Source organism: Triticum urartu, chromosome 7 (genome assembly GCF_003073215.2).
Source record: "Triticum urartu cultivar G1812 chromosome 7, Tu2.1, whole genome shotgun sequence".
NCBI classification, from domain to species: domain Eukaryota; kingdom Viridiplantae; phylum Streptophyta; class Magnoliopsida; order Poales; family Poaceae; genus Triticum; species Triticum urartu.
In genome coordinates, this window is record NC_053028.1 from 119,952,929 (window position 1) to 119,978,117 (window position 25,189).

The window sequence follows — 25,189 nt, forward strand, 5'->3', positions numbered from 1 at the left end:
TAGCTTGGAATGCGGCGTTGATCAACATTACGAACTGTGTTAGAGACACACATTGCATCACAGGGTACATCTCTCCGCTTGATGGTATGCCTTGGTGGCTAACAATGGTCTATGGACCGCAGGAGGATCAGGAAAAGTTGTTGTTCCTCGAGGAGCTCGCAGCGAGGAGGGAGCTGTGCCCGGGTCCCTGGATGATCATCGGTGACTTTAATATGATACTCCAAGCCTCAAACAAGAATAACTCGCTTCTGGATAGGAGGATGATGCATAGATTCCGTCAGTTTGTCGATGGCAATGGGCTCAAGGAGTTGTATATGCACGGGCGGGCATTTACATGGAGCAACGAAAGAGAGGTCCCCACGCTCACAAAAATTGATAAGGCGCTTGTCTTGGTGGACTGGGAGCTTGCTTATCCGGACTGCTTGCTCCAAGCTATGTCAACGTCGACCTCGGATCACTGCCCTCTGCACCTTGCCTTGAACGAGCACATACACCCGCAGTGACGCTTTCGATTTGAGGTGTTTTGGACTAGACTTGACGGCTTTGAAGATGCGGTCGGGGAGGCTTGGGTCTGTGAACCCAACATACATGATCCCTTCAAATGGCTCGACGCGCTACTCAGGAACGCTGCTCGGTATCTAACTACTTGGGGACAAAAGAGGATTGGCAACGTCAAGCTACAAATTGTGATGGCTAACTGGATCATCTTCCAGCTTGACGTGGCGCAGGAACAGCGTTTGCTCTCGGATGGGGGGAGGTGGTTGCGCAAAACGCTTAAGCTTGTGGTGTTAGGCCTGGCCTCGCTTGAAGGCACGATTGCTAGGCAAAGATCGCGCATAAGATGGTTACAGGAGGGTGATGCCAGTACCAAGCTGTTTCACCTCGTGGCTAATGGAAGGAAGACGAAAAACTTTATCCCGGCAATACTACATGATGGCAATACGATCACGGACCAGCTCGGCAAGGAGCAAATCTTCTTCCAAACATACAAAGACTTGCTGGGCACGGCGAGAGCGCGGGAGAACACAATCGACCTGGACTTCCTCGAGATCCCGCGTATAAATTTGATGGACCAGGACGAGTTGTTTACGGAGGATGAGGTGTGGGCCACGGTCAAGGAGATGCCTGCAGATCGCGCACCATGGCCGGACGGTTTCATTGGCCTTCTCTTCCAAAAGGCCTGGAGTATCATCAAAGGCGATCTGTTGGCGGCCCTCCACCATTTGTTTCTTGGTGATGATCGCGGGTTTGGAAGGCTAAATCAGGCTCTTATCACACTTATTCCCAAAAAGGTCGGTGCGTGCCGTGTGGGAGACTTCCGACCCATTAGCCTGGTCCACAGCCTGCCCAAGATAGGCTCTAAGCTTCTCGCTAACAGATTGCGACCGCGTATGAATGAGCTCGTCCAAGCAAATCAATCGGCGTTCATCAAGGGGAGGAACCTTCACGACAACTTCATGCTCGTCAGACAGGTGGCTCGCTCACTCCATCGCAGAAAAGCAAAGGGAGTCATGCTAAAGTTGGACATCTCGCGTGCGTTTGACACTCTGTCTTGGCCGTTCCTTTTTGAGGTCCTTCGCGCCAAAGGATTCTTGGATACTTGGCTATCTTGGATAGCGACATTACTCTCCACGGCCTCTTCTCGAGTGGTGGTTAATGGTCACGCGGGACAGAAATTTGCACACGCTCAAGGGCTTCGGCAGGGAGACCCGGTCTCGCCACTTTGTTTGTTATCGCCATGGATGTCCTTACATCCCTCATCACTAAAGCCCAAGAGCGTGGTGTGTTGAGTAGAATGCCAGGCTGCACCCCCATGCAACGGCTCTCTATTTATGCGGACGATGTTGTATTATTCGTCAGGCCCATAGTCTCGGATCTTAGGTTTGTTAAGGAGGCCCTGCACATCTTTGGGACCGCATCATGGCTGCACATCAATTATACAAAATCCATGGCTATCATGATCATAGATGAGGATGGCGATAAGGAATTGGTTCAGGGAGCAATGCCGTGGAGCATAGAGTCCTTTCCCTGCAAGTATTTGGGGCTGGAACTCTCCATTTGGCAGCTGACGCGCTCTGAATGGCAACCGGTAGTGGACAATGTGCTTAACTTCATGCCTGGATGGCAGAAAGGTTTAATCACTAGAGCTGGACGGCTGGTGCTTGTGCATGATGTGGTGATGGCACACCCCACCCACCATCTTATCGTTGCGGATGCCCCCAAGTGGGCTATCGAGCAAGTGAACAAACGTTGCAGAGCGTTCTTTTGGGACGGATCAGAGGAAATTCATGGAGGGAAGTGTCTAGTTGCCTGGCAAAGAGTGTGCAAGCCAAAGGAGCTAGGTGGCCTTGGGCTTCTCGACCTAAACCGCCAAGGCTTGGCTTTAAGATTGCGTTGGGAGTGGCTTAGACGCACGGATTCAGGCAGACCGTGGCATGGACTCCCGCTGGCCAATGATCCGCAAGTTCAGTCGGCTTTTGACAGCTTGGTCCATTGGAAACTTGGGGACGGCCATAAGGTGTTGTTTTGGAAAGACATATGGATGAGAGGTGCGACAGCCAGGGAGATTGCTCCGAACATCTGGGGAAAGGTACGAACACAAACTGTGAACAAGCGGATAGTGCATGATGGATTGCTCAACCAGCGCTGGGCCACAGACATCTCCGGTGAGCTCTCCACGGATGAGCTAGTTCAATTGATCGGCCTCTGGGAGATTGCTATTACGGCGCAGCTTACTCCTACCGAGCGGGATGAGGCTGTTTGGCCCTGGAACTCCAAGCAGGTGTACACTTCGGCCTCCGCTTACCAAATGCTCTTCAAGGGTGCGATCAGTGTGACCTATGCGCAATGGATTTGGAAGTGTTGGGCACCTCTCACCTGCAAGATCTTCATATGGCTCGCTATGCAACATAGAATATGGACATCCGATAGGAGGCTGCGGCATGGGCTGCAAGATAGCCCCTCACCATGTTATCTTTGTGGCCAGGAGGAGGATGACGTTGATCATCTTCTGATCCAGTGCGTTTACTCGCGTCAAGTATGGCACAACATTCTTTCCAGCACAAGGGCCGCCTCGGCCCTAGCACCGGTGGTGAGCGATAATTTGGAATCATGGTGGGGCAGTACCCGAAAATGGCTTGATAAGGTGACACGCAAAGCTTTTGATAGCTTGGTGATGCTAGTGTGCTGGCAACTATGGAAGCAAAGGAATGAACGGGTTTTCCGCTCGGTGGCCACACCCATCTCGGTGGCTGATCATGTAAACAGGATTCTTTGTGAGGAGTTAACGTAGTGTGTGGAGTTGGAGTTCTAGCGTGTCCTCGATCAGCTTGTGATCTTTGGTTGTGCATCACAAACTCTTGTACATTGTTTTCTCTCTCTTATATAAAGCTAAGGTACGCAGGTAGTACATGCCCGATATGCTAGGGTTTTAGGAGTCTGGCGACCATGGGGCCCCGCCCTCGCCACCACCGCCGCCGCCGCCGTCCGGCTTCAGCCTGCCGGTGGTCGGCACCGTTGCCGCATGTGTGCCTCCGTGCCATGGTGGCCCTGTTGCAGCTGTGTCCGCTCCCGCATCGCTCGGCCCTCAGGGCGGAAGCGATCCCGCTGTCTACTGCTATGGAACGACCCAGTCTAGATTTCCACCTGGTTCATGCTACGAGTCCGGGATGGATTCGCTCTACAGCTCCTCTACCAAGATACTTCCTGTAGATGGATTCAAATCAAGCCCAAGGGGCGGTCCGGGGAGGCACCTGAAATTATGTGATTCGCCTGATCGATCCCTTCCCCAGATGCTGCAGAAGCCGCTGCGCTCCACTGCACGGCTGATCTCGTCGTCGGCGCGAACCTTTGGTAAGCTGTCAGTGAATGCGAAGGTGTACTCGAAGGGCGGTGGGGGCGATCATGGGGCTCCCTTCGCGGATGCTGCCCGCCGGAAGCCGTCCGGCGAGGGAACCGAAGCACTCCTGGCGGCAAACCCCGACGCGCGCGCGCTCGTCGTTGCGAACATGAGGATATTGTCAGATTCTCCTAAGGCACAAGAAGCAGTGTTGATATTTGCAGAAGGGGCTACTGGAGGTGATATGAAGAGGGGAAGGGTGGAGGAGAACGTGCAGATGGACGCAGAGATTAGGGACCAGCAGACACAAATGGAAGCGACCGGCCACGGGGCTGCCGGCAACCTGACGGGGACGCGTGTTGCACCCCATCAGGAGCAATGATAGGCCTGAGTTGGAACTGCCGAGGAATCGGAGGCGCCTCGACAGTTCATGATCTCACCGGCCTCGTTCGAACTCACCGCCCACAGTTTGTGTTTTTGTGTGAAACTAGGCAAGAATCTGAAAGAGTTCGTCGTTTGTGTCATCGCTTAGGTCTGCGTGGCTTTTGCGGTGTCGACAGTGAAGGTCGGAGTGGTGGTTTAGCTCTTTTCTGGAATGATCAGTTATCAGTTGAGATTAAAGATAAGGACAATAGAATGATTGATGCTTATGTTCGTGCCTCTCCGTCTAATCCTGAGTGGCATCTTACTTGTGTTTATGGGGAACCCCGTACTGAAAACCGGCATCGGATGTGGTCCATAATCTCAGACCTGCATGCGAACAGTAACCTTCCATGGATGCTCAAGGGGGATTTTAATGAGGCCTTATGGCAATGTGAGCATTTGTCTGCAACTCCTCGGCCGGCCAATCAGATAGCTGCTTTTCGGGAAGTGGTGCCAGATTGTGAACTGCATGACCTTGGTTTTTCTGGGGCACCGTTCACGTATGATAATAAGAGGAGAGGTGGAGCTAATGTGAAAGTAAGATTGGACAGGGCCTTGGCTGATGAGAGATGGCGAGATATCTTCTCTGATGCTCACGTGGTACACCTAGTATCGCCGTGCTCAGATCACTTGCCAATTTTAGTGCACATGCAAAGGGAAGAGCGCACCCCGGTGCGTCGGCGAACAAGCCAATATGAGATACTCTGGGAACGTGATGGAGAGCTACCTGAGCTAGTGGAGAAAGTGTGGGCAGCCACCCAGACTAATGGCAATCTAGCATCTATTACGGCTGGTCTGCATGCAGTCATGCAAAATCTACAAGGTTGGAGCTGAAGGAGATTTGGTAATGTAATGCGTAGGAAACTGGATCATCTGTTGCAAACTGATGGTGACCAACATGAAATAAGAAAATTGTCTGATAACATGAACGAGCTGCTCTACCAGGAAGAACTCATCTAGCTACAACGTTCATGCATAGATTGGCTAAAAGAGGGGGACCGTAAAACCAAGTTCTTCCATAACAGATCGGTTTGGTGAGCACGCAGAAATAAAATCTCAAAACTGAAAAATGATGACGGTGTTTGGCAGTCTACTCCGTCAGTTATGGAACTAATGGCCTCATCCTTTTTTAAGGAATTATTCACGCGTGACCCATCTCTAAATGCTGATGAGATTGTTGGTCTCATAGAGAAGGTGACAGATGAGATGAATGAGACATTATGCAAGGAGTTCTCGGAGACGGAAATCGCAGATGCACTGTTCCAAATAGGACCACTGAAAGCCCCAGAACCAGATGGGTTCCCAGCTAGGTTTTATCAAAGAAATTGGGCTGTTTTAAAGGATTCTGTGGTTGCTGCGGTAAGGCTATTTTTTCACAACTGGACACATGCCATCCGATACAAATGCAACCGCTATTGTCCTGATCCCCAAGTCTGATCAACCAGAGACATTGAAGGACTTCCGGCCCATCAGTTTGTGCTCGGCGTTGTACAAGATCGTCGCCAAATGCCTGGTGAACAGACTGCATCCATTGTTGGGTGATATTGTCTCCTTAAACCAGAGTGCCTTCGTTCCTGGATGTACGATGACTGATAATGCACTGGTGGCATTTGAATGTTTTCACAGTATTGAACACTGCAAGAAACAACAACACTCCTTCTGTGCGTACAAGCTGGATCTATCAAAGGCGTATGACAGAGTTGACTGGGATTTTCTTAGAAGAACGATGCAAAGCTTGGGTTTTGCTCCCCGATGGGTTGATTGGATCATGTACTGCGTGACCTCGGTGAGCTATTCCGTAAAATTCAATGGAACCCTACTTGATTCGTTTTCCCCAACTCGAGGTCTTCGCCAAGGTGATCCACTGTCTCCGTTTTTTGTTCTTGTTTGTTGCTGATGGTCTCTCTGCACTGATGCAACATGAAGCAACACAAGGCACAATAACTCCTCTTAAGATATGCCGGCGAGCACCAGGTATATCACACTTGCTTTTTGCCGATGATACACTTTTGTTCTTTAAAGCAGAAGTGGGGCAAGCACATAGAGTGAAGCATGTTCTGGAAGTGTATGCTAAAGGTACGGGACAAATGATAAATCCACAAAAGTGCTCAATCTTGTTCAGCCCGGCATGTCGGCAAGGAATTCAGGAGGGTATTAGGAGTATCTTGCAAGTCACACAAACCGCCTTCGAAGCCAAATATCTTGGCCTACCAACACCCGATGGCAGGATGAGCAAAGGGAAACTAAAGAGCCTACAGGAGAAGCTAGCAAAGAGCCTAATGGAATGGGGTGATAATCATCTATCCATGGCCGGGAAGGAGATAAAAATCAAAGCTGTGGCGCAAGCACTACCGGTGTATATTATGAGTGTCTTCAAACTCCCAGTTGGCCTATGCGATGATTTAACACAGATGATCCGTCGGTATTGGTGGGGAGCAGAGAAAGGAAAACGCAAGACCCACTGGGTCAGTTGGGACAGCATGCTACGGCCTAAAGGAAGAGGTGGTATGGGCTTCAATGACCTTCGGTTGTTTAATCAATCTCTGTTAGCACGTCAAGCATGGCGTCTCATAGAATTTCCGGATAGCCTTTGTGCTCAGGTTCTCCGTGCGAAGTACTACTCGTCTGGCAATATTACAGATACAGTTTTTACAGGTAATGGGTCAAGCACTTGGCTGGCTATTGAACATGGCTTGGAACTGGTAAAGCAAGGGTATATATGGCGTGTCGGAAATGGAGCAAACATCAGAATATGGCGCGACCCCTGGATCCCAAATGGTGCACCTTTCAAACCGATCACGCCTAAGCGCCGCTGCAGACTCAAATGGGTGGCCGAACTTCTGAACGCGGATGGCACATGGAATGTTCCAATCCTCAGGCAACACTTTTTCCCAATAGACATCGCAAATATGCTGAAAATCAAGGCATCTAAGCGGTTAGGGGATGATGTTATCGCATGGCAACCAGACAAACATGGGCGTTTCTCAGTCCGCTCAGCGTATAACATGATCAGAGATAATATCATGGCCCGGCAGTGTGTCGGTGAGTCTAGCACAAGACCTGATGGATTCAGACCAGCATGGAACCTCCTGTGGAAATGTGGAGCACCACCTAAAGTACATATCTTTGCTTGGAAAGCTGTGCGCGAAGCATTAGCCACTCGAAGCAACATGTAGCGTAGGCACATGGAACCTGATGGTATATGCACGATCTGTGGGCTAGAGGAAGAGACGACACACCATGCACTCCTACGATGTCCTCATGCTAGGCACCTATGGGATGCAATGAAATTTGTGTGGGATCTCCCATCAGATGAAGCACTATGGAACTCTGAACCTGATTGGTTGCTCATGTTAATCCAGCAGCTCAATGACACACAATGCATGCTCCTTCTCATGGTACTTTGGCGGGTGTGACATGTGCACAATGAGGTAACACATGACAAGCCATTGATTCCTGTTGAAGCTTTCAAGAAATTCTTGTGTGGGTATGCAGACCACCTACTAATGATCACACACTATCCACACGCTGATTTTACTAAAGGCAAGGTTCCTGCTAACCTCAGTGCAAATACCACAACAATAGTTCATACCGTGACCCATTCAAAACCTGAAGTTAAATGGGAACCCCCACCAGCAGGACATGTGAAGCTTAATTTTGATGGCTCATTTGTGGCAGAAAATGGTGCTGCGGGTGCCGAAATGATTCTACGGGACCATGAAGGGCAGGTTATGTTTACTGCCTGCAGATGGCTGTTTGATTGCGAGGGACCCCTAGAAGCAGAACTAGCAGCTTGTGAGGAAGGTCTCCGTCTAGCTCTGCATTGGTTTCAAGCCCCGCTTCAGGTTGAGACGGACTGTGCCGAGATCATCACCCTTGTAAAAGCTGGGCAGGGTGATCGATCCAGAAATATGCACCAAGTTACTGAGATAGTGCATCTGCTCAACGAACGCCACACTCAAATCTATAAAATTAGTCATGGGCAAAATAAAGCTGGGCATGCAATGGCGGCAATTGGTCGTGGACAACATCGCACAGCTTGTTGGCTTGCAAATGCTCCCCAAGAGATTAGCGTTATCATTACCGATGATTGTAAAACTGTTATTGCTTAAGTAATGAAATGTTTTCTCCACGCAAAAAAAATTTAAAGCTAAGGTACGCAATTTGTGTACTCTCGGAAAAAAAAACCGCCCGGGCACCGCCGCACCGGGCCAGCCCCCGAGCCTGATCAGATGCGCCCCGAACACGACGGTTACCGCAATCCATCGCCATCTCATCGTCCCACCGCTACTCCACCCTGCCCTACCAGGCTACCACCACCATCTCCACGGCGTCGGCTCTCTCCCCGCGGCCCGATACATCCCCACGTACCCAGGCCCCAGCCGAGTTCAGTTCCAGTACCGGCGCTCACGAGACCCGCGCCGCATTGCCATCCCACCAGCAATGACGGCACCGCCCTGCCCCCACTTCGCCCCGCCCACTCACCCCTCCATCAATCATCAAAGATTCATGAGAAAATTCCTTATTTGACACTATCTTAAAATCTGCTTCCTTATTTGACACTGAAAAAAAATTCTTCCCTATTTGACACAAGTTCTAAATTTTATTCCCTATATGACATTTTCATTCATCTTGAGCCTAAATGACATCTGAAAAGATTCTTTTGCCCCTCATGTGGTATGTGTGTAGGGGGCAATAGCGCACACACGCAGCACCAGTGCGAGGACAGGAGCACACACAGAACATATACACATGCACCAACACACACGCACGCGCGCACACATGCAACAACACGCACGCGCACGTGCACACACACACGCACACACACGCAGCAACACACATGCACGCGCACGCACACATGCAGCAACACACACGCACGCAGCACACACACATACACAAACACGCAGCAGCAGCACACACGCAGGCAGCACATAGGCACGCAACAGCGCACACACACACACGCAGCGGCACACATGCAGCAGCAGCACACATGTGCGTGTGCATCCACACACGCAACAGCACACGCGCGCACACACACATACCGCATGAGGGACAAAATCGTCTTTTCAGATGTCATTTAGGCTTAAAATGGACGGAAGTATTGTATAGAGAATAAAATTTAGGACTAGTGTCAAATAGGGAAGAAAAACTTTTCCAGTGTCAAATAAGGAATTTTCTTTTTCACAGGGCAAGTCCGGCCCATCTCATCCCCTCCCATCGTCGGGCCCCAGCCCCGCTGCACCTTCACGCCATTAACGCCTCAGCTGACATGTTCCGGACAAAGCAAAGGCCAGCATGAGCCCCGCGACACCTGCACGGCACAGCCACGCATCAATGCCGGAGCCGGGAGAAAATCAATAGATCTCCGGTAAATGAATTAGTTCTCACACCAGGTTCTCCCCCACTGACTCAGGTAACTGAATTAGTTCTACAGCCAGCGTGAGCAGACACACAGAGGAGAGAGACATTGCTACCGACATCCTTACAAGATCAGCCAATTCACATCGTTCAAGTCCAAGAACGGTCGCAGAAAAGAAGAGAGATCCATCGAAACCTCCTACTAGGTTAGAGATAAGAGGGGGAGGAAGAGAAAGAAAATACATGGCCTTTTTACAGGGGAGAACGCCACCGATCCAGTCTCTTTCTTGGTTAACCTCCGGCACATATTTAGACAAAATGTGGGTGCTACTACTCGTCTGACTGACTACCTGCATCCCCCGCCGCCGCCTGAGTTACCAGAGCGGCGGCCTCAAAGTCCTACTCCGTGTTGTGGGAGATGGCCTGGCCGAACTTTAGGAACAGCTCCGCGTCCGACGTGCTCGACGAGTTGGCGCAGGACGACGACAGCGTGCCGGCGCCCCGCAGGCTCACGTACTCGTTGGCGTAGCTCGGGCCGGTGGGCGGCTGCGGCTGGGCGGCCTTCGGCGGCGGGTCGGGGTGCACCAGGCAGTCCAGCACGCGCACCACCTCGTGCATCGTCGGCCGATCCGACGGCTGCTTCTTGGTGCACAGCAGCGCCAGCTGGAACACCTTCTTCACCTCGCCGAGGTCCTGGCACGTGTCGGCGATGTCCGGGTCGACCGTCTCCATCACCGCGTTGCTCGCCGTCTTCGATAGGATCTGCATCGCAACAGAACACGAAAGAAATTCATGAAATTTGTTTCCTTGGACTTCCCTTCCTAAGCAGCAGCACTGTATCTGATAACTACAGAGTGAAACTTATCCTGATATCCTGTCATAAGAATCTGGTCTGAATCAGAGGCAAGCTCAAACGCTAAATGGCAGGGGAGCAAACGAAAAGTTGACAATATTTGGTGAGTGTGACAGTGCGATTTGTAGCTTTCCATCTGCATGATTGACAACTGGGGAGACAAAAATGGCAGGCTTTAGGGGACGGAACACTGCAACCTACTATAATGGAGCTTTCAATGGCCATATGCGATGGATCAGAGCACACCACAGGTCCACAGTGCAGATAGATCTACTCACATGATAGGGTTCATGTTGCTGGTCCCCTTGGACGAACATAAAAGCCTAATGGAGTTCATCCAGCAATTATTGGCACTACCAGAATCCAAGGCTAAATAGGCTGAGGAAAATGACACATCAACCTGAAGAACTAGGAGAGTGGAAAGGCAGGTAGTTACCGAGTGATGGAGATTGCACTCGTTGTCCACGGGCTTTTTGCCCGTCAGCAGCTCGAGCAGGACGATGCCATAGCTGTAGACATCGGACTTCTCGTTGAGGCGGGAGGTGCGCGCGTACTCGGGATCAATGTAGCCAATAGTGCCCATGACATAGGTCGACGTGTGTGTTTTTGAAACACACAAACTCTTCGCAATGCCAAAGTCCGTGAGGTGTGGCTCGTAATCTTTGTCGAGGAGGATATTCTTTGATTTTACATCCCTGTGGATTATCCGCGGACTGCAGTCATGGTGAAGGTAGGCAAGGCCTTGAGCAGCACCGAGAGCGATCCGAAGGCGAGTCTCCCAATCGAGCTTTTTCTTCTTGGATTGACCTTCTAGTAGAATTAAAAAGAACAGTGTTATGATACGGTAATAGTTCTCCAACTGTTAGCAACCAATAAATAAGCAGGACTGCAAATGTGTCAAAGCATCAACTATTTTGAGAGTGACAAGTTGGTTTTCACAGCTTTGTGACAGATCAGCAAACAAAGACTATCGACACTGAAACAACGTCAGTGCTAGCTATTGATCACTTGTACTAAACCATTCTCGGCATTTGGAACGAGTTTGCAGTGCGCACTTACCATGTAAAACATCCCAGAGGCTGCCATTTTCCATGTACTCGTAGAAGAGAAGATTCCCAACAGGTGATAGGGAGTATCCTTGAAGACTCACTAAATTCCGGTGTTTGATACTGCCGACAGTCTCAAGCTCAGTTTGAAATTCCTTCAGGCTTTGCGGGTACTGGGCATACAGCTTCTTGATTGCCACCGGTCTGCAGTTCTTCAGAACACATTTATAAACTGTGCTTGATGCCCCATACCCAATGATGTATTTCTCGCTCAAGTTCTCAGTCATCCTCATTATGTCTTCATAGACATGGAGGGCCATGTTCATATTAAGTATCACTAGCTTGGGGGGGACATTGCTCACTGCAACAACATGAAGATTTATTAGAACTGACTGATACTGTTCCAGGAATCAACTATGGTCTACGAGGGGGCAGTCAAGGTAAGCCCACAAGATATTATAGTTTGGTGAGAAACATTAATGATCTCGGCATGACTTGTACGACAACATAAATCTTGCCAATAAGGTAAGTAACAGATATACTGAAACAGAAGGTTTAAAACTCCTGAAGATGCATTACCTGGTTTGCTAACAGAGACATCTTTGAAAACAGGAGGACTGTGCGGCCTGCAAACGGCTATTAAAATCATCAGGAGGATAACAAGCCCACCCAGAGCAATGCCGAGTATCGCAGCCTTCGAGATTTGTGCTGCATAGAAAATCCAGGGCAGAGATGACGGTAATTAGAAACGAAGTAAGTATATATACTTGAAAGGAGTTGATAATGAAACAGTGTCTTTACGTTTCTCTTGGTGGCTGGAGGAACGGCACGAGGCAAGCCAGTATCCACAAAGGCCAGGATTACCCAAGAAGCTGAAGGAAGGGCCGGATGGTTAAACTACTGTTTCCAAATCTGGTAGTAAGAATGAAACAGTGATTGAAATGATGGAGCACTCTACCTGTCAGGCGAAAACCGTGAGAAGTTGTTGTCAGTAGGGACCACGCCAGCCAAATTATTGAATGATATATTTCTGTTCCAGGAGCAGCAAGATCATGTCAGCAAAGCCAAACATCCAAACATGCCTAAAACTTCTTTGATAACTTACAAAGTATTTAAGCTGAAGCAGTTCATCAGTGAAGAGACATCCCCAGTTATATTGTTATTTTCCAGTTTTCTGCAAGAGCGAATGATGACAGATGAATCAATGATCAATTGAAGACTACATACTGAACCTTCTACTGAATATACAGAATTAGGAAAATTATGTGACATGAAAAGCTAGAACTCACAGCAACATCAGATTTTGCAGCATTCCAAGTTCTTGAGGAATCAGACCACCAAGATGGTTGTTGGACAGATCACTGAAATAAGACCAGAGTTATTCAATAGAACGTTCAAGGAACTGATCATTGATAGAATTCACCATTAGATCACCAGGTACTTACATCTCACCGATACTCCTCAAGTTCCCAAACTCGGCAGGGATGAATCCAACAAGAGCATTCTTGCTCAGGTTACTAGAGAAAAGAGTTCCAAACATTAACATATGATGATGGAAACAAAAAAATAATCATAATGGCAAAGACTTACAGTTTCAATAGATGCTCCAAGCTGCCGATGGCTGATGGAATTGGACCAGTAATCATGTTGCAGGATAAATCCCTGATACATGTATCTTCATTATATAGGTGACAGAAGAAAAAACAATGTTCTCAAGAACTTTTGAGATAATTGGACTTACAAGATGTCCAAATTGTTGATTCTTGAAAGCTCAATAGGAATAGGACCACTCAAATGATTTGACGACAGATTCCTGAATAAACAGGTGAACACAGGTCAATAGTGAACAAGGTTACAATATTGCAGATCAGTATGCACTATGCATATCAAACAATTTAAAATCAATAGGGTACAATTCAGTCGACTTTATCATAGCACAATTTAAGGATGAAATCCATTATAACTTGATCTAAAAATCAGAACTTACAAAGACGTCATGCTCTCAAGTTTACACAACGAACGAGGAATGGTCCCATTTAACTTGTTGCCATGGGCATTACTGTAAAGGAGAAACAACGCATCAATATATATTTCTGAAACTGTGCGTGCTGCACAAGAGAGTTGCAATGCTTACAAGCTATTGAGATTCACACAAGAACTTATATTGTTGGGAATTGGTCCTTCTAGGCTGTTGTTTGCAAGGTTCCTGAGAAACACGAGTAACAAAACATAAGCTGCTTGTTTGATTACCACACTCAGAAAATCATTACAGATTTCAAGAATGACTTGAAAAGACTTACAAGTCATATAAGCCTGTAAGCTTTCCCAGCTCCGCTGGAATGGACCCAGTAAGTTGATTATCATTTAGTTCTCTGAATTTAGATACTCGTCAACAAAAACAGAATGCCAGATAACCTGAATTTGAATACATAAAAACAAGAAAAATGATGTCACTCACAGGTAATGAAGCGTTGACATATTCCCAAGTTCTGGTGGTATTGTCCCAGTTAACTTGTTGCCTTGCATGTATCTGCAAGCCCACGATATATCATATTATTGACCAGGAAATATTCATGTAGACAACTTTCATGCAGACAACAGAAGCTTACAGTTTCTCAGTATATGTCAAGTTTCCCAGTATCGACGGTATAGGGCCAGATAGTTGGTTGTAACTCAGATCTCTGGAATGGTTAAAGGTCATATCAATTATATATATTGCACCAACAAGAAAGAATGTAGAACATAGAGCTCATCGCACGACTTACAGTACAGCAAGTGCCTGCATGAGGCCAATAACAGATGGGATAGGACCAGTGAACCTGTTCCCTTGCAAGGACCTGATATAAATGATATGCAATTTTGCAGATTAGTGTTAACTCTGTAAGGCATACGACTTAAGAGGAATGGTTGAAATAACCACATACAGTGTAGCAACTTGAAGGAAGCCAATGTTGAAAGGGATTGATCCAGTCAAATGATTGTAAGATAAATCCCTACCATTGCAAAATGTTAGAAAAACTTAAAAAATTGAAGAAATTGACATAATTTCAAAGGGGCAAGAGCGTAAATACGTACAAGACCTGAAAGCTAGTACAGTTCCCAATGGTGTCTGGTATCTCCCCAGTCAGGCTATTGTTCTTCACGTCACTGGTCAAGTGAGTGTAGTGTTAGCGCCAGAAACAGGATACACGACGCAATGCGGTTCAAGATACGTAAGCAGCATACTTACAAGTACCAAAGGCCGGTCAACTGGCACATATCAGGGGAGAGGGTTCCTTCCAATTGGTTGCCGCGCAAACCCCTAAGCACGATCAACTCGATTTAGCCAAATGGAAAGAGAAAAAACAGCATTGGATAGTAGTGCTGCAGTATTAGCACTAGAACCAATCTTTGTATGGCACAGAAATTCAAGACTTACAAGTATTGAAGAACCTCATTCCAATAGATTAGCCTTGGTATCTCCCCACTCAGTTTGTTTTGTGCCAAGTCCCTAGGGTGCATGCACATAAAATTAGAGATTCTGAAAACACCCAGCAGATCCACAACATATGAACCAAGCTGCAACTTACAGAATCTTCAAATTTGGGAGCTGCGACAGCGTCGACGGGATCGCGCCGACCAGCTGGTTGTTCTTCAATATCCTAGGAAATCACACGGGCCACACAACATAATCACTCACAACATTCAAAGGACTTGCTGCTTACTAGTAGTAGGACGAGATGTACATTTCAGCAAAAACAGAGCTTACAAGGTTTCGAGGTGCTTGAGCTTGGACACCGAGAATGGTATGTCGCCATCCAAGTTGTTGAAGGACAAATCCCTAGTAGATGAGGAACAAACGTCAAATCATGAGCAGTTTCCCAGACCCAAACTTTGAACATCCATTTTTTTAAGAGACCACTCACAGCGTCTTAATCGACGAGCAATCCCCAATCTCGTCCGGGATCTGGCCGGTCAGCCCATTCGACTTCAGATCACTGCACGCCCAAATCCAACAGGTTATTAGTACCAACACAGGCCAAGCAAGAAAAACAAAAGCTGAACGACGGCGAGCAGGAGCGGCATTTCCGTACATCGAGACGAGGCTCTTCAGGGCGCCGACGGCCGGAGAGATTTCGCCCTCGAGGTTGAGCCCGGAGAGGTTGCTGCAAGGCATTGGATGAAAACACGGCGTCAGCGACCGGAGACACCGCGGTGGCGCGGCGGGGGGGCAAAAGGGGCGGAGAGTTTAAACGGGGCGGCCGGCGGGCGGTGTGAATCTTACAGCGCGGCGACGGCGAAGGTGACGTTGTCGCAGAGGACGCCGCGCCAGGAGCAGTGGTCGTCGCCGGACCAGTCGTAGAGCACGTTGCCGACGTTGCGGAACGACTTCTTCACCTCCAGCAGCGCCGCCCCTGGAGGACGAGACGGTGTAAAACCATTAACCATAGCAGCATTAGCAGAAGAAAATGGCCGCAAAAACAGATTAAATGAAGATCACAACAAAAGGCGGAGCTGCCCCGAAAAACAAGATCACCGTATTTGGTTAGAAAAGAAAAAACAGCGAAAAAAGATGAGCTGCCCAAGATGGTAGCAATGATCTTTCTTCGTCTTCACGGCAAGAAAAGCTTCTCGGCTCGGCACAATACTACAAGAACATGGGATTTGGAAAGGGAGAAAACAGGGCCGCGCCGAGGAATAAAGCGAGGGGTACTAGGATTATTCCCGGTGGTTAGCAATGTGCTTGTCAGTCCGGCCAAGAACATTGTGCCGCAAAACAAGCACATATATAAAGGCCAGAGGAAAGCAAGCTCGTGCTAGTACACATCTGAACGACTCTTGTACCACAGAGAGTGCAAGATTAGCGCGTGTTCAAACTCCAAACCATCCGTTTTGAAACAGAATAAGGCAGAGGAAAAGGCAGCTTGGAACAGGGTAGTGGATAGAGCAGAGCAGGAAGAAGATCCATCTCGGTTCGAAACACCTGGTGAACTATGCTGCTAGCCCGTGGCTACCGCTCCGAAATAGTAGCGGCATCAAAAAAGGGAAGAGACGGTGGGAGGAGGAGGAGGGGGCGCCACTCGCCGGGATTAGTATAGGACTGTTAGGCCTGGGTTACGGCAATAAAAAATGCGGCCGAAGCAGCGGAGGATCCCCGGATGCCTCCCAAAAGCTCGTAGAAGTCCTTGCAGCGCTAATAAAATACTGGTCCTAACCGAACCAAATCCCCCTGATCGAGCCTCCGCTCCCCGGCCCGGCGCCCAGCCCGAGCAATAAAGAAGGAAGATGCCGACGGGAAAGGAACCAACCGTCGTCCGCGGCGGCGCCGGCCGCGAGGAGGAGGAGGAGCGAGGCAATGAGCGCGCCGTACGCCGCCGCCGCCGTCGCCGCCATGGCCGGTGGTGCGAAGGTGCGAAGAGTCACCGTCCGGGCAGTGGCATTTACGGGGGAGATGCCGGGAGAGAAGAGGAGAGGTACGGCGTGCGAAGCTCGCGTGGCGCTGTTGCAACTGGTGGGCAGCGGAGTGAAGTGCGCCTTAATGGGGGAGTGGGGAGTGAGTTCCCGGTTGGTTTCTCGGGCTCCGCTTTGGCTGGCGAGCGAGGGAGAGAGGGAGCACTGGCTCGCTCGCTGCTCGCTGCTCGCTGCGGCTGCCGGCTCAGTGACAGCGAGTAGCCGTATGGCGGGGGGGTGGAGTGGCAGGGCTAGCTAGTTGTATGCGCGGGTAGGAGTACTGGCGCTAGCTCGGAGCTCTAGGGAGGTTCCTTGTGGGGGTGGTGGAGAGAGAGGAGGGACGGGGGATGGACACTGAGAGGTCACGTCGCTGTCGCCGTCGTCGATTTTTCTCTCTCTGTCTGGTTGGTCTAGCTAGAGGAGGAGTAGGACTCGAGTCGCACAGTGGGGGGGGTGTGGCGCCGTGGTGGAGCTCCTCCATGACATGTGGGGCCCGGCGGATCAATGCTCGCCGGGGTAAATCCTGCAAACCGGGGCCCGCAGCATCACTGGGGTGAAACTAGAGGTACTAATAATTTCAGCATTTAAAAAAAAACAGAGAGGATAGGGGAAAACGGATGATTGAAATGCCATGTCCAATTGAAATTCTAGAGGATTTTGATTCGTTTAGTTGTGTTGTCCGATAAACTGAATGCTCCTTTCAAGAATTTTGAGTGAATGGCAAATTTTATATGAAATGTATTGCAAAATGAAATCATATGGAAACTACATATACTTAGGATCCAGTCCCCCCCCCACTCCGCCCCCTTTATGTGTCAAAAACAATCTTATATTATATGACGGAGGGAGTAGAACCGAAAAGGTTTATATAGACATATAAAAATGCAAAATAGTACTCCTTCCGTCCTAAAATTTAAGATCACATGGCATGCCAACCAAACAGCAATCACTCGAGCAAACGAGCAGCCAAATAATATCTTCGTCTCGAGATCCTCTTGGACATACGAATCAAAATGAATATTTGGATATTTTCCTCCTTTCCGAGAAAAAAAACTCGAGATCCACTACACCGGTAGCACTTATCCAAATCTCCGACTATATGCCTTACCATAATAAATCTCTCGCCATCCGACCTATCAGTGCCTCATACACTACCCTTTATCTACTTATAATCGCCGCGGTCATCTCCTTTCCCCTTTGTTTTGCCTATATGGTAACCATTTTAACACATATAGTTTACACACTTGCATATCGACCCATTCTCTCGCACGGAGCGACTAAACCACCTATATAACTCTGCTCCCACGACCATTGTGCTAGTATGTATACTCTTTCGCCCTTGATAAGTTCTCCCAAAGTGAAAATGATCGCCCCAACATGACTCTTCACCCTGGATCTCTAAACTCACCTCGCGATCTCCTTGTGCCACCTCTTGACTACCCTGCCCCCGCCGTCGACGGAGTGAAATCGCTACATGTATAGGAGTTTCATCAATGGCGACAACAACATCACCATAGCTGAAAGGGTAAGGCAAATAGTCACTGTGTCCAATAAAGTGTCATTTTAGTCGCTCGGGTGGTTATTTCATCAGGTACACTGTGTGATGGTGTCCTGGACTAGGGGTACTAACCTACTCGGCTCATGTTTCTTGGATTGGGCCGATGGGTCCTCATTCATTCTCAAGAAGGACTTCGGAGGTTGTACGCAGGGGCGTGATCGAGACTACATCTATCGAAGACTTGTCGTATACACCAAGATTTCTCCTGCCGCCCATTACCTCGATACCGACCCTGTGACCCTAGATAACCCACCTGGCGTATTATAATCCAAGGGGTTTAGCCCGTAGGGGGGACATCAATGCAATATCATTCACCTAGCCATATAGTCAGACCACATTTTACGATCTCGAGGTAGATCAACTCTGTACTGGATACATCTATATCAATATAAACAAGAGCAGAATGTTGGGTTTTACCTTCATTAAGAGGGCCCAAACCTGGGTAAACATCGTCTCCCTATTCATGTTACCGCCTGTCCGGAATCCATAGCTCGGGACCCCCTACCCCGAGGTCTGCCGGTTTTGACCGACATTGTGGTATAAATATACAAATATGATATCCTCTTACGTTTCCAATCAAATATATACTATTGTCCAAATTTAAATATAATTATCATAGAAGATGCATGCAAAATCTATTTTTTTACTATTTTTGTGAACTAAAGGGGGCAATAGCAATAATAGAATCAAAGACATAAATTTCAATGCCGATAGTGTTAATCTATCAAAGGATTCCATGCAAAAACAAAAAATAATCAAATGTTAAGGCCCTCTTCGACTTGTAGGATTTTTCAGGAATAAGAAAAACATGGCAATATAGTATCATGCCCTCTTGTGTTCTATAGGAATTCAAAGCTACGGGTATGTGGATGCAACAGTGTTTGATAGCACAAGAAAACATTTTTAAAAAATGAAAACAAAGAAATCCCATGAAGATTTTTGAGTGAATTGATTTTTTCTCCAAAATATAATAAAATGAATCCCATGGAAAAAAATTCAATGGATCCCAGTTCTTTTGTGACTCTGTGAATCGAAGGAGCCCAAGGCTGGTCATAGGGGGGAGTAACTTATACTACACTAATCTAAGAGCAACTCTAGCAGACCCTGCAAAACGCCGGCCCGCAGAACGCGTTTGCAGTTCGCGCAAAACAACTTTTGCGGGCCGGCGCGGGCTGGCATAGATGCAGACCCCGCAAACGGATCCGTAAAAAAAATATTCACGGAATATGTTTTTTTACGGCTCGGCTATGCGGGTTCTGCTCGGACACCACTGTGACGACCCACAAACAGATAAATTGCAAATCTCGCATTTGACATAGGATTCCACAAACAAGTTTAAATTCAAACGACACAGACAGTTTTACGCGTAAATAGAAGCCAGGTTCATTACGGCTAATGCAAAAAAGGGCCCTGCAAAAGGTTTGCGCCCATGTCCGGCATCATCTTGATCGATCTTCACTCCGCGCCATCGAGTCCACCTTGGGGTTCATCGGCGCCACCGAGTCCACCTCCGGCGCTTGTTCCAACTCCCGCACCGAAATCATCCACATTGCCACCATATGGAGCGGAGAAAACATCACCTGAACTGTAGCACGAACCGGCCGACGCCACCATTCTTCTCTTCAAGATTTCCCTCCTTGTCATATCATGCCATGTTTTGGTGAGATCGTCCATGTCATTGCGGTTCATTGACATGATCTTGTTCTCTTCGGCGAGCAACATGGACATTGATTTATTTTCGGCGGCTCGTGCTCTTCTCTCCTCGATGGCAGCTTTACGCAACCCCTCTTCCTTGAGCAACTGCCACTTTTCGTGCTTCTCCTTCGCCTTCTTCTCGGCTAACTCTTTCTTGATCTCCAACGATTTCAACAACATCAACTCGTTGGATTGCAACATGGCATCAATCTTCTCCCTCAAGCTTGATGTTTCTTGCTCTCTCTTCATCTTCTCCTTGGTCTTCTTGTCATCATCGGGCTTGTGCAAAATTCTTGGGCCATCATCATCCTCATCTTCATCCATATTTGTAAGTGAGCCTCTCTTTGGTGGGGATACTTTGTCGATCAACTTCCACTTCTCGCACTTTTGGAGCAACTCCCAACAATGCTCTAGTTTGAAAAGTTTGCCTTCCGAAGCTTCCATGTCCTTGTATCTATGTTGAGCAATCTTTTCCTACACAATGTGAACAAAGTGATCCAATCACTTCTCATGGTGCAATATGATGGTGCACAATTTGAACAAAGGCAAAACAAACTCACATGGTCGGACTCCACGGTGCCACTTGGAGGTGCATTGCGTACTTGCTCCAAGCAAGCTGCCCAACGGCTGCACATAGGATTGATGTTCTCCCAACGCCCTTGAAGCGACCGAAATGTGCGTGGAGTCCTATTGGGATACTTTGTCATAATGTGGAAGTATTGATCTTTGATCATTTGCCAATATCTCTTGGAAGTTTGAGATGTACCCGTGCATGCATCAAGAGACACCGCACTCCATGTTTGAATCAAAGCTTGATCTTCCAAGATCGTGTAGTTCTTCGATCTTATGCTTTTTCCCAGTTTTTGCTTGCGATTGCTCAAACGCTTCCGCTTCGATCTCCTCCAATTCGTCTGCACAATCATGATCATCCACGCCGGCTTCCGTTTCATTGTACTTGAATGGTTCGAAAGGGGCTTGATCAATGTCAACCGCGTTCGTATCCAACAAGTTCATGAACTCAGTTGTTCCATTGTTTGAACCACCGCTGTAGCGAACGATAACAAGTCACACGCTATCGAGAATAATGGCGAAAAATGAAAGGGAATCGCCAAAACCGAAGGCGCATACCTTCCGGCCATTTCGTCGAACACCTCGCTCGCGGGGGGAGCGGCACCGTTGAACGGCATCGCCGGAGCACCTCCTTGCTGCGGGATGGAGCGAGAGGTTGAAGAAGGTGGCTTCTTTGAAGTCGGAACCTTCCTCCGCTTTACGCCCGCGACCTTGCCGACCTTTGCCGCCGGCCGGGATCGCGCTGCCGCGTTGGCGCCCGGAGCGCGGACCATCGCGGCAGGGGCGGCCGGATTCCCGCCCTCCACGACAACGTTGCCCTGCCGCTTGCGTGCAGGCGCAGCTTGGGCTTGGGCGACGGCGGCAGGGCCAACTTGGCCGGCGACGAGATCCGCCCGAGCGGATTGGGCGTGGTCGACCTCGACGGTGACGGGGGACAGCAGGGGGTCGTCCATGGTGGCGATGGACGGCCGGGAAAGAGCAGCCGAAACTTGCGGAGTAGGGGCAATGGTGGCGGAGGGTGCGGGGAGCAGGAAGGGCCGCGCGGAAACGTCCCTCCCGCCAAATCTCGCGCGGGATAGGGGTTGAGCTCAGGTCGGCCTCCCAGCCCGTGAAGATAGAGGTTGGGGGAGAAGATTTGCCGCGCCCCGCAAAAAAATTTGCGGACCAGGGCGGGATGCGGGGTCTGCTCGTGCAGATTTTCTGGCCGCGACCCGCAATTTGGCGGTTATTTTGCGGGCCGGGGCGTTTTGCGGGGCCTGCCAGAGTTGCTCTAAGTTAGTATACCTTCATAGTGCAAAATAACATATTAGTAGTGTCATAGATGGGTTCATTTATTAAATTGTAGACTCATCCTATCCTGGAAAATGCTATGTTATACTCCTAGTAACATTATGTTACTCTAAACATCTCTCCTCATTAACTACATATTACATAAACACAATTATCTTGGAATGCGTCATGTTACTTAAGTTACTCCACTATGACCAGGGTAAGTGGGCGCGAGCACGTGGCTCTAAAGAAACCCAAGCCAGTCGAAGATTTTTGGCCAACGAACGAAGCGCGGGCCCCACGTTCCAAGACGCTGCCCTACATGTCAGCCCTCCATGATTGATCCAACACGAAACGTGATGTTCAGCAGGCCGCTGCAGCATATTGTCAGGGCCGCTTTCCCTCCTTTTATCTCCCTCAGTCCCTCTCCCTTTGTTTTTTTCCTCCTTTGATTTATCCCTCCCTCGCCCGTTTATTCCCCTCTTTGGTTCTTTTGGGGATTGGCTTCAGAAGAAACTTTTCATGTAAATATGTGAAATCCACGGTGAAAAAGATCGCTGCGACAAAATGCCAGGAATCCGTTGTGCTCGCACAGTGGTGATGTGCTACTGTTGTGCAGTCGAGGCGATCTGTACGTAGTGTCGTGGCGATGCTTAGCAGCAGTGGGCAGGGGATGGTGTGTGCGTTCATGGCTAAACATGGCGGTGTGGGATGGCAGCGGCGTGCGTGCCATGTGACGGTGTCACCTGTGGGGTTGGGTTTCAGTGTAGTTGTACGCTGGTTATACAGTGTGCGTGCACTGTAGGGTGTAGGGAGCAAGTATCGGAGATCCATAGTCGCGGTCTTGCTCTAGCCGATTCATGATATCCTGAGAAGAAGAAGAACTGGATTAGCCTGGTTGTTTGTTCTTGAGGTCTGTTACATGGCTGTTCTGAAGGATCAGTCACTTGCTTAGTCTCGTGAAGCTGATTGTTTGTCCCAGCGCGTGTCTAGCGAAGCCGGTAGTCTGTCCCGGCACAACTCCGTCGCCTTGCAAAGTGTTGTGATCGATTTTCTGTCTCGGTGCAACTCGGTTGCCTTGCAAGGTGTTGTGATCGGTTTTCTGTCCCATCGTATCATTCTGATTACGGTGGATTTGGTCGTCTGCTAAATCAACTAGTTCCGAAAGGGGAGGGCTCCTTGGAGGAGTGCTGCTGGACCTACTGAGTTACTTACTGTGGAACTTCTGGGGGGGCGGGGAACCGCCAGACAAGGCAATCTTCTGAGGTACTACCGCCCGACCGACACGGTACTACCGTGGAGTGGTTCACTGGGCGCTTCATGCTCCAGATATGCACCAGAGCGGTACTACCGGGCCTTGCGCGGTACTACCGCTTGGGGCGGGGCGAGTGGGGTATGTATCGGGCAGGGGGAGTTTCTACTCCCCCTACCCATTCAGTTTGCCCCATCCCCTCGTCCTCTCCTCTCTTAGACGACTCTCCAAGCACCGGAGGCTCGCCGCCGGGCCGCCGGATTCAGGCCGGCTCCCTTGTTTCCGTCCGGTGGGATCCTTCCCCACCCTCTCCTCGTGCCATGGATGCCGGTATTGCCCCCGTTCTTCTCTCTCTTTGTTCTCCTTCTTGGATCTAGGTTTTGGGGCTATACTCGTTGCATCCCTCGATTTAGTTGTTGAATCGAGGCTTAGGAAGGACTTGGGAGACTGCTAGACTAGGGTGTTTGTCGATTAGGTGTAGAAATATGATCTTGTGCATCTCCGGTAGTACCGGATCTTGCCACGGTAGGTGTCAGCCCGCTGACAACCGCTCCAGCGGTACTACCGTTGTACCCTAGCGGTACTACGCTCTGGTGCATGGTACTACCGCCCTGAGATGCCATTACTCCTATTTCTATACCTAATTCTCTTTTTGGCCATCGTTTTTCCATGGCTTATGTTCTCTTGCTTTTTGTGGCCTTTGTGTGCGTGTGCTTTCAGGTGGTAGCAGCTCCGGGCATCAGGCTCGTCGCAGGAATCCAGACCGTGCAACAGGTTCCAAGCGCTTTCGCTCGTCAGATGCTCCGGAGTCTGGTGGTGGTGGTGGTGAGGGTGTCTCTTTTGAGACGCGAAAGCTCAAGGCCAAGGTTCCAACATCAAAGATCTCCGCTGGACGCAAGCCTGCTAATCTGATGTCTGCCATGGAGTTTTGCACCAAGAGGAAGCACAATCCCTATCATGTGGTTCAAGAGCCTGCTCTTCAGAGGCGTCCATTTTGGAACAGGTTTCAACAGTCAATCTACCACGATGTCTTGAAGAAAAAGAAGAACTTGTTTGTGAAGGTCAAGTCTATCGATCTCACACACATGGAGAAGGACCTGCCATACTTTGGGAATGCTCTGCAGAGGTGTGAGGAGTTGGACATCAAGAGGATCATCACCTTCAACAAAGACTTTGATGCCGAGCTCGTGGTCCAGTTCTTTGCCACCTTTCACTTTGGGAATGATCCGGCCCGTACTCTGTCTTGGATGACCAATGGTCGTCGTCTGTCCGCACCATGGAAAGATTTCATGGTCAGCTTGGCGTACAATGATGAGGGTGCCCAGATCCCACTTGTGTTTCGCCCTCATAAGCAGATTGTCGCTACTCACAAGGGAAAGCTTTGGCCCTATTCTACCAGGAAGGTGTCTGAGACTGGAAAGATTTCTTATGAGCTCTGGCCCTTTCTAGACATCATGCATCGGATCTTCCGGAACTCCCTATTCCCTCGGATTGGCAACTTGGATCAGGTGCACTCTTACCTTGTGGACATGCTTATGTTCTGTCAAGAACATCAAGGCTCTCAGCAGGTGCTGGATGTGTCACATGTGATGTGGTCTGAGCTTCACTCTGCTGTCATGGAGCGCAAGTGCATCATCTATGGCCCCTATCTTATGCAGCTTATAGAGGACACTTGGGCAGCCCAGTTTCCATATGAGGAGCTTGTCACAGACAACATGGTGTCTCATGACACTATCGAGCTGCGTCAGAAGGAGAAGTGGAGTTCGTCTACTCCGGCACCTCTTGTGCTGGAGACTGTCCTATCTGATGATGAGGAGGAGGATGAAGATGGGCCGAAGTATGAGCCCCCATCTGAGGAGCCCTCTTGGGCAAAGAAACTCAAGGAGAAGATGAAGCG

The 25,189-nt window shown here is 49.1% G+C and overlaps 1 protein-coding gene across 2 annotated transcripts; it reads right to left on the minus strand.

The window, feature by feature from the left end:
* Positions 1–9,717: 9,717 nt before the first annotated feature.
* On the minus strand, positions 9,718–17,233 carry LOC125521027 (LRR receptor-like serine/threonine-protein kinase ER1). 2 transcript variants are annotated; one of them, XM_048686081.1, is made up of 27 exons: positions 16,807–17,233; positions 15,783–15,912; positions 15,592–15,663; positions 15,424–15,495; positions 15,267–15,338; positions 15,088–15,159; positions 14,937–15,008; positions 14,748–14,819; positions 14,594–14,665; positions 14,443–14,511; positions 14,284–14,355; positions 14,128–14,199; positions 13,977–14,048; positions 13,819–13,890; positions 13,653–13,724; positions 13,506–13,577; positions 13,260–13,331; positions 13,109–13,180; positions 12,964–13,035; positions 12,808–12,879; positions 12,624–12,692; positions 12,477–12,548; positions 12,320–12,390; positions 12,098–12,226; positions 11,532–11,879; positions 10,909–11,279; positions 9,718–10,381 (listed from the first exon to the last, which is right to left on the minus strand). In XM_048686081.1, the coding sequence occupies exons 1-27, from the start codon at positions 16,889–16,891 to the stop codon at positions 10,019–10,021; spliced, it is 2,931 nt and encodes a 976-aa protein (XP_048542038.1). In that variant the 5' UTR covers positions 16,892–17,233; the 3' UTR covers positions 9,718–10,018. The 2 variants fall into 2 exon arrangements, with proteins under 2 accessions (XP_048542038.1, XP_048542037.1); XM_048686080.1 differs by having other exon boundaries at positions 10,909–11,282; positions 16,807–17,230.
* Between the last annotated feature and the right edge of the window lie 7,956 nt (positions 17,234–25,189).